The sequence below is a fragment of the Alexandromys fortis genome, unplaced genomic scaffold, assembly GCF_014885135.2.
Source record: "Alexandromys fortis isolate MF-2015 unplaced genomic scaffold, M_Fortis_MF-2015_v1.1 scaffold_7, whole genome shotgun sequence".
NCBI classification, from domain to species: domain Eukaryota; kingdom Metazoa; phylum Chordata; class Mammalia; order Rodentia; family Cricetidae; genus Alexandromys; species Alexandromys fortis.
Window position 1 is genome coordinate 5382818 of NW_026067920.1, and position 9620 is coordinate 5392437.

Consider the following 9620-nt stretch of genomic DNA (forward strand, 5'->3'; position numbering starts at 1 on the left):
GGGAAAGGGGAGGCGGAGGTGGGGAAGAGACTGAAATATTTAATAAATAAATAAAGAAAGAAAGAAAAAAAAATCAAATCTGAAAAAAAAAATAAAAAAAAAAAAATTTTAAGACATTGAAGAGAGAAATTGAAGATGATATCAAAAGATGTAAAGATCTCTCGTTCTGGCAAATCATTAGGAATAGAACAGGAAAAACGGCCATTAAACCAAAAACAAACTACAGATTCAATGCAGTCCCCATTAAAATTCCAACACAATTCTTCACAGAATGCTGTGGGACAATGGTCTGTACCCTGTCCCTTGTATTTTAAATAAATGCTGATTGGCCAGTAGCCAGGCAGGAAGCGTAGGTGGGGCAACCAGACAGGAAGTAGAGGCAGGGCAATGAGAATTCTGGGGAGAGGAAAGTTGCAGTATGCAGTCCTCACCCAGACAGAGAGGAAGCCAGACATAGAGCAAGCAAAATGTTACTGCCTTGCCAAAAAAGGTACCAAGCCACGTGGCTAACACAGACAAGATTTATGGGCTAATATAAGTTATAAGAGTTAATAAGAAGCCTGAGCTACTAGGCCATTCAGTTTATGATTAATGTAGGCTTCTGTGTATTTCTTTGGACTTAACTGCAGGGACCAGGTGGGACAAAAACTCGGTCAAAAGCAGAACTTGAAAGAAGAATTTTCAGCTTCATGTGGAAACACAAAAACTCAGGATAATTAAAGCAACTCTTAATGATTTTTATTAAGGGTTACTGATGAACTGTCACCATCCCTCATCTAAAATTGCACCACAGATCAATAGTAATAAAAACCACACTATGGACACTTGGCTTTTAATAAAAAAAAGACAGCATCTTCAATAGATGGTGCTGTTCAGAGTGGACAGCTGCATGCAGGAGATGCAGAGAGAACCGTGCCTGTCATCTTGTACAAAGCTCTACTCCCGACCTCAACACGAGGTCAGATGCACGGAATCAGGTAGAAGAGAAAGTGACGGACAGTCAGTGAACTCATTGGTACAGGAGACGACTTTCTGAACAGAACACTGATAGCACAGGCACTAAAAGAAACAATTAATAAATGGGACCTCAGGAAACACAAAATCTTCTGTATGGCAAAGGACACCGTCTCTCTGAAGAAGAGACAGGCTATGGAATGGGAAAAGAATTTTAGCAAGTACACGTCCTTTATAGGGCTAATATTCAAAATATATAAAGAACTAAAAACACTAAGAATCAAGAAAACAAAACAAAACGAAAACCATTAAAAATGTGGTGCAGATCTAAACGGAGAATTCTCAGAGGAGGAAACTCAAATGGCCGAGAAGCACTTAAAGAAATGCTCAACATCGTTAGTCATCAGGGAAATGCAAATCAAAACTACTTGAAGATTTCATCTTACACAAATCAGAATGTCCAAGACCAATAAAGCAAGTGACAGCTCATATTAATGATGATTTGGAGCAAGGGGACACTCATCCATTACTGGTGGGAGTGCAAGCTTGGACAGTCACTATGGAAATCAAGGTGGCTGTTCATTACAAAGGTAGGAATCGATCAATCTCAAGATCCAACAACACCACTCTTGGACACGTATACAAAGGATGTGTCATCTACCACAGAGACAATTACTCAACTGTGTTCATTGGTGCTCTATTATACTAGCTGGAAATTGGAAACAACCCAGATATCCACCAACAGATGAATGAATAAGAGAAGTTTACCCAGTAGAATATTACTCAACCATTATAAAAAATGAAATCATGAAATTCTCAGGTAAATGGACAAACTAGAAGAAAATCATCCTGAGTGAAGGAACCCAGACCCAGAAAGACAAATATGCTATGTATTTGTTTATATGGGGATGATAGCTGTTAAATTGTTGAACAAGCAGCTAGAGTTTGTTTAACTGCAGAAGTGAGATTGAGAGGAAGGGACTAAGGGTGAGGGAGGTGTCTCCCTAGAAGGGGAATTGAAGAGATAATGATGGATGGAGGCTGGAAAGGGGAACTGGACTGAGGGGATCAAACAGGAAGCTGGAGGGAAGAAGGGGCAATGGAGGGAATACAGGGAGAGACAGCAAAAGCTAAGGGCCGTTGGAGGGGTCATATGGAGACCTAATGCAATAGAAGATTCCTAAATTATGTACACAGATGAAGGTTCTAAATAAAATCACCAAATAATAGTGTGACCCAACTGGATATTCCTCATCACCAAATAAAGTTTCCAGTACCAGGAATGGGTTATATCTAATTGAGTTCTTGGTCAAAGAGGTCCCATGTGAATCCTTAAACCCAGGCCATTGCCAAGGCTACCAGAGGTTCTCCACCAACTGACAGTAAGGCCCTGTTGTTGGAGAAAATACCTACACAACTCACTGGACACAGAGAAGCTGAGCTGTGCCTACCTACAGTTTCACCCCTGCAGACTAGTGCTCACAGTACGTGAAGGTGCTTGGCATGCCTTCAAAGGAGAAAGGTAAACCCCAGCCCATCTATAAACCTTCAGTAGACAGTGGTGCACTAGTGACACAAAACTGTGGCTAACTAACTAACCAGCCAATATGTGATTGGATTTAAGGTCTATCCATGAGATGGAACGCATGCGCAGCACTGTGTAAGCAGCCAAGAACCTGAGACCAGACTGGCCGAACACTACTGTTCTGCTAAAGGAGCACAGCAATCAATGACTCCTAACGACACTCTGCTCTGCTCACAGGTGTCTTTCTCAGCTGTCATCAGAGAAGCTTCCTCCTGCCGGAGCTGGGAACAAATACAGAGACCCATGCCAGACAATAAGCAGAGTGAGAGACCTTGGAACACTCAGCCCTAGAAGGTAGGTCTCCATCAGATCATTCCCCGCAGGTCTCAGGAAACTCCATGTAAGAGGAGGCAGAAAGTGTGTAAGAACCAGAGGGGATGAAAGCCACAAGGACTCGAGGCCTTCTTGTCAGGGGCCATGAGAAGCAGGTGGCAACTAGTGTAGATGTCAACCCACTAGAGGCACGGTTATCTGACGGAGGATTAATCCTGTCCGGACAGGGTCTGCAGGACCATCGACTGTGGGAGCTGTCGCTCATATTTGCTGAAGCAGCTTGGTGTCTCCCTTATACCTGCATTGTAGTGTGTAATCTCATGGGATGTGTATAAGTAATCTCATGATTGCATCTTAATCTTATGAGATTTGTCTGTGGGTGGTTAGGAGGATGATCTTTCATTTAGCTATATAGTTTTCAGATATAGAATATAGTGGGACAAGCTTCATAACAAGATCCATCTGTCCCACAAGAACAAAGACACTGATAAATAAATTAATTAAAAAAATAAACATTACGAAAGAAAAAAAAAGAAAAGTGGAAAGAAAAAACCAAAGCATATGTTGATGGGAAACCACAGAATTGACATAAATAAATAACAAATAACAACAGACATAAATTTGAAATCAATATTTCTTTAAAAATGAGGGTTTGTTTTTAAAATAAATGATGAATTATCAGAAAAAAAAGAACAAAGACACTGAAAAGCCTCCCTTGTTCTTTGGCTGATTGGGTGACTTACCCCACTCCGTGAGACCATTGAGAGAATTTAGTCACACAGTCAAAAACCTTGACTCCCACAGCTAAATCTCAGCTTCCTTCCCTGAGATACATTAGAAGCCAGCTCCCTGTAGCTATCTTCCATTTGGCAGGGCATGCAGTCAGGAAAGGAGTCTTTCATAAGGGCCACATTTGGGGCCTTCAGAGATAAAGTGATGTGCAAGCCCCTTTGAGATTGAGTGCCCTAATTCTCCCATAGCTGACTTGGGAAAGCGCTAGCCCAGCTGACCCTCAGCACTAACCCTAAAGAAAGCCATCCACTCGCTGCACCTACCCATTTCCCCTTTGCATTTTCCGTCACTAACCCCTAGTTTATCCTAGAAATGTGCTATTTTGTATGAACACCCTTCACAATTCAGAGCCTATTAAATCAATCTTCCTGCCTCCTAGGGCTGCTCAACGTCTTCCAAGCCACACCTCCCTGAACTGAGTCTCCTGGGACAGCTCCCATCTGCCTTATGACCCCAAGAGAAACACTAGGTTTGTAACCTTACGATTACCAGAGAACTGTTTTTGTTTTGTGTGTGTGTAAAAACTGGAAACTTTGCAGAACAAAAAGAGTGCAGGGAGAAAATAAAAACACATGATTCTAAGAGCGAATGTGTGAGTTCATTCAGTCATGTCTTAGAAGAAGAATTAGATTCTAAGTCCTTTGCTGCGCTGAGGCATCTGTCCTGAGCCTTGGCAGGGAGTCAGAAGTGGACTCTGCTGGCCCTCGATACCTTCTAGACACAAGGCTGGCACACACAGGAACTCACAAGCCTGAGGCAGTGCACACGACCTGCACAGGTCTGCAGCAGATGGCCCTAGAGCTGAAAGGAGGAGTGGACACACGCCCCCACCCCCAACCCAGAAGCTGTCTACAGCTGATAGCCACTTGCAAATAAACAATTAGCTTCCTCCAAGGGAGTCTCACTGGGGAAACAAACCACTCTTAAGGGCAGGGCCATGCCCAGCAGTGGATGCCAACACAGAATGAGCTCAGTGGCAAGTTTGGAGAGTCTTGGTCTCACAATGTTATGTCGGGCATTTTTCTACCCACAGGTCCTTTGCTTACGTATTGTGTCTTCCAGTTTTGTGTTTTTAGGGGATCCCTGTGTGCTTTTATGTCCATGTGCATTTTGTGTGCTTTTTCTTTGGCTTTTTCTTGGTGGTTGTTCTGTCCTATTCTGATTTGTTTGTTTTTCTTTATCTTATTATATTTATATAATAAATATATTTATATAAATATATTATATTTATGTAAATATATTTATATAAATATATTATATTAGCCTCTCCTTATCTCTTTCAGAAGAGGCCTTGGCTGCAGCATTGGATTTCCTGGTGCTCCTTTTCCCTTAAACTGCACATGTTGTATTTCTTTTTGTCCTTCTTGCTCCTTTAAAATGTTAGACCAGCATAAGAGCGATGGCCAACAAACATCGGAACAATCAGAGTCGATATCAGGATAGCTTAAAATCTCCACAGCAAAATTACACGCTATCATCCAATTTATCTTCAGGCAGATTCTTGGAACAAGGGCGGAAAACAGTCACATTCTTTCCCAAAATCTCACACTAGTCTCCAGTCCCGTTGCTAATATTGTTCCTCTCTAAAACCTCTTGAGATGGATCTCCACCATCTGCACAGCCATCAGCACTGCTATATCATAGCTTAATTCGGGGAGATCTTGATCATCCATCTTTTCTATAAAATATCACACTGGTCCATTCCATTATGACATGATGCTGAATGGACCAGTATTGATAAAGCATATGTACATCAGAGGATGGAGAATGTCCAACCAAAATTCAAGAGGCCTCTATCTCAATGAAATTTCCAGCAGTTCAGTGGTACAGGCCGTGTAGAGATAATCCTTTTCTAAGGTGAAAGACTAAGTTATTGTACCTGGCCCCACCCATAACCGAGAAAGAAGCACGATGCTTAATAGGCCTATTTAGGTTCTGTTGACAGCACATTCCTCAGTTGGGTGTGCTGCTCTGGCCCATCTACTCAAGCTTTGAAAATTGCGAGCTTTGAGTGGAGCCTGGAACAAGGAGATGGCTCAACAGGTGCAGGCTGCTGTACCACTTGGACCGTATGGTCCAGCAGACCCGATGGTACTTGAGGGGTCAATGGCAGATAGGGATGCTGTTTGGACCTGTTGGTAAGCCCCCATGTGAGAATCACAGAAGAGCCCCTGGGATTTTGAAGAAAGGCACTATGATAATCTGCAGACAACTATTCTCCCTTTGAGAGACAGCTCTCGGCCTGCTCTCGGCCTGCTATTGGCCCTTAATGGAAACTGAATGCTTGACAGTTGTCCACCATATCACTCATGAGCTGGGTGTTATCTTCCCCATCAAGCCAGGAAGTAGGTTGTGCTCGGCAACAGAGGCAGAGGCAGTGAATCTCTGTGAGTCTGCGGCCAGCCTGACCTACAGCGTGAGTTCTGAGACAGCCAGGGCTGTGTAGAGAACACACATGCACACACATGCACATACATGCACAAGAAAGAAAGAAAGAAAGAAAGAAAGAAAGAAAGAAAGAAAGAAAGAAAGAAAGGAAGGAAGGAAGGAAGGAAGGAAGGAAGGAAGGAAGGAAGGGAGAGAGAGAGGGAGGGATGGAGACGGAAGAAAAAAGGAAGGGAGAAAGGGAGGGAGGGAGGAAGGGAGGGAGAGAAGGAAGGAAGGAAGGAAGGAAGGAAGGAAGGAAGGAAGGAAGGAGGAACGAAAGAAAGAAACTAGTGTATTGGGTCCTCGGAGTGAAGATCCAGGTGTGGCTTTCCAACCCAAGCAGTCAATGATGCTAATAACTCAAAAGCCATGCCAACTATTGATCAATGATCCTATTGATTCAAATAGCAAGGGTCTTAATGACAAGCAATCATCTGATTAGGCCAAAATAAAATGGGTTTGAGGGCTGAGGAGATAACTCAGAGGTCAAGAGCACTGACTTTTTCTAGAGGACCCAGGTTCAATTCCCAGCACCCACATGGCAGCTCACAATTATCTATAACTTCACTTCCAGGTGACCTGACACCCTCTTATGAACTCATAAAACACTGTACACATGTGGTTCATGGGCATGCATGCAGGTAGTATACCTATATACATAAAATCATAAATTAATAATAATAAATTTTTAAAAAGAGAAGAACATGGGTCTGATGGTGGATGCTTCAGATTTTATGGGTTCTCTGCCATGTGTTATTTTATCCTGCCTTATTCTATTATGCTTATAACTCTCTAAAAGTGTAGCATTTATTTTTGTTCATGAGCCATACAAAAGTGGGCTGTGGGTCAAGATTGGGTCATTTACTGTAGTTTTTAACAGCTCTGGTATGGGTTGGTAGCATGTCCCAGCAAGAATAAGGTCAGTGTTTCAATTTAAATTGATATAAAGTCCCCTAAAGAAACAACGAGAAATAGTGAAGAAAGGGGAAATAAATATCAAACAGGAAATAGGACAAGGCCCAAAGATAATCAGTGAAGAACAACGCTGAAAGAATACAGAGCCCACACAGGCAATGTTGGCATGGATGGGGATGGAGATGGAGAACAGTAGCTGCGGGTGATTTTCTAAGCCGAAGCGCACAGTGGGCTGGGGTGCCTCTGTGCAGCCCAGAAACCATTCAGAGACCAGAATGCCCATCCCTGATTCAAGCCTTAACACCTCAGTAGGATAAAGAGGAGTGTTAACTGGAAGACATCCATCGTGTCAAATGAGCAAGGTCCAGAAGCACTGGCTAATAGGAGAAGATTAAACATAGACAAATACTAACAGCTCATTAAGTAGCATTTTAACAGGACAAGTGACACTGGTTCACAGATATTTCAAAAGTGCAAACACCATAAAAATTGTAAACACTCGCAGGACTTGGGGGGGCGCTAAAATGAGTCTGGCTAAGGCAGTGAGATGATCAGTGCCTGGAAAGGGGGCGGTGTAACTAGCAAATGGTGGACTTACATCTTGGCTCTGACATCTACCAGTCTTAACTGGAGGGGAGAGGCAGAAAGCAAGCACCATGCTTGAGGGCCTGGTGTCAAGGCAAGGATCAGGACACCTAAGTTCCAGGAACAGTCCCAGGGATTGCAAAACCTTAGGCAATCCACAATTGCCTGTGACTTCAAGTTTCTCTTTTGTAAAATTATAATTGGCTTTCCTGTTCTCCCTGTTCCGTGACTTTTGTGTGAAGTTCACTACCCCGCTTATCATTTGTGCCCATTTTACTTGAAAAGACAAATATTATCCAGGGCATGGATCACACACCCTGCAAGATTATTGGCCCTAAGGTCAATAATAAGAAAAGCGTCCTAGAATCATAAAGACCTCAGATGCACATCACAGTATTTGGGGGAGGCATCCTGAGAACATGCCCATTTTATACTAGGATAAACTGAGGCTGGGGGAGTTCGTTCTTCATCATCTAGTTCAGCTGCATGAGAACAAGTACTAAAGGTGAGTATTCTAGACACCTGCTTCTGGTAGGAAGACTGGTGTAGTGATGAAGACTCAGCGGCGCTGACACAGGAGTGACACCCAGAAGTCCTTCTGTTACATGTGGTTTCTATAATTCCAAAACAAAAGAGCCCATGCTCCCTTCCTTCCTCCCCTGGAACAGCTATGTCTATAAAAAGGCTAATGACCAAAATCCTTTCGTAACTCAAGAGCCCACAGCGGCCTTCGCAGCAAATTCAACCTTTAGAGGTCGCTGAAAAGCTCGCATGCTCTGTCTAGCTGTTAGGTGTGCCAGCATCATAAACGAACTTTCCAAGTTCCAGGCTTTGAAGAACAAGTTTCTCTGGTTTGGTGTGTCCCCAGAGTCCCAAGAGGAGGCACATGTACTTCCGTCTCCCCAGGACCAGGCCACTCTGCTCACCGATTCCTTCCTCATGGCTAACCCCAGAGGTCCTCTAGAAACCCACCATACAACGCTAACCCTTCCCCAGGAGGGGGCACTGCTCAGCCATAGGCTGCCTCATGCACCTGCTACGCAGAGGCTGCACCCTCTGGCTCTAAATTGTTTCTTTCCCATTGGAAACTGGATTCTTTGGAGGTAGGACAGTACCCACCTGCCCTGGGCCCCTCCCTGCAGCTCCTAGCTGTCCCTTTCCTGTCCCTTACATTCTACCCTAGTCCCTGTGATCCTCTGACTTCCCCCTTAGCTGGGGATCTTCCCTGGGCCTTCCTGATAGGATCCCTTGGCACACTCTAAGGTCCTACACACAAGCTTCCTGTGCTCTGAACTCCTCCCCAGCATTCCAGGACATTCCCACTCCCTTCTATAGACCTATAAGCCAATCTTGGTCTTTCGTGGTTCAGTGAAACCATCGCATCTCTGTGCACCCGCTCATGCCACACAGTAGCCCTGGCCCCTTCAGTCTATGTCCCAGGACCCGCACATACCCACAGTCCGACAGCCATGACCACCAGGAAGTAGATGACAATGACTGAGATGTCAGCCGCATTGCGAATGCGCTCATAGGACGGTATGGGAGAATCTGAGGCGGTGACCGCGGGGCTCAAGGTGCTAATGTCCATGGCGGTGGCGAGGAGTCCCTCTGGCTCACTGGCTCCCCGGGGCCGCTCACTCCTTATAATGCCTTTGAGTTAATGATCAGCCCCGAAGGAGTGGACCCGCGACAGAGGGGCTGCGCGGCAGTAATGCTGGGCCCCTATCGCTGCTGAACGCTGCACCGCACCGTCGTGAAGCAGCTCTCGGAGTGCCCAGTTGAAAGAGGACCCAGCAAAGATGCAGGAGAAACTGCGCGGCGGGCGACAGGTAAAGGCTGATTCGTGAGCAGGGAGGGGCCTGCTGGGGGTGGTGCCCGCCTGACACAAAAGTCCTCTGTACTCCCGCAGTGGGCACCCCGCGCAGTTGCCACACCTGGACTGGCACATCCTTCGTGGAGCAGAAAAGGAAGAGCTGCACAGAGGGCCCGGAACACCTGGAGCCAGCGGCGCACACTCTGTGACTCACCTGTGGCAGGTGCCTTTGAAAGAGACCCGGCGTTTCTGTGAGCCTGGCTTCTCCGTGTGAAA

General features: G+C 45.0%; 1 protein-coding gene across 3 annotated transcripts in view; it reads right to left on the bottom strand.

Moving 5' to 3' along the window:
- Positions 1 to 9351, bottom strand: part of Slc5a1 (solute carrier family 5 member 1) — a 160448-nt gene extending 151097 nt beyond the window's left edge. For all 3 annotated transcript variants that reach the window (XM_050141337.1, XM_050141339.1, XM_050141338.1), the window contains exon 1: positions 8985 to 9351. In XM_050141337.1, the coding sequence (XP_049997294.1) occupies positions 8985 to 9119 (135 nt within the window). In that variant the 5' untranslated portion in view covers positions 9120 to 9351. The remainder of the gene's footprint in view (positions 1 to 8984) is intronic.
- Between the last annotated feature and the right edge of the window lie 269 nt (positions 9352 to 9620).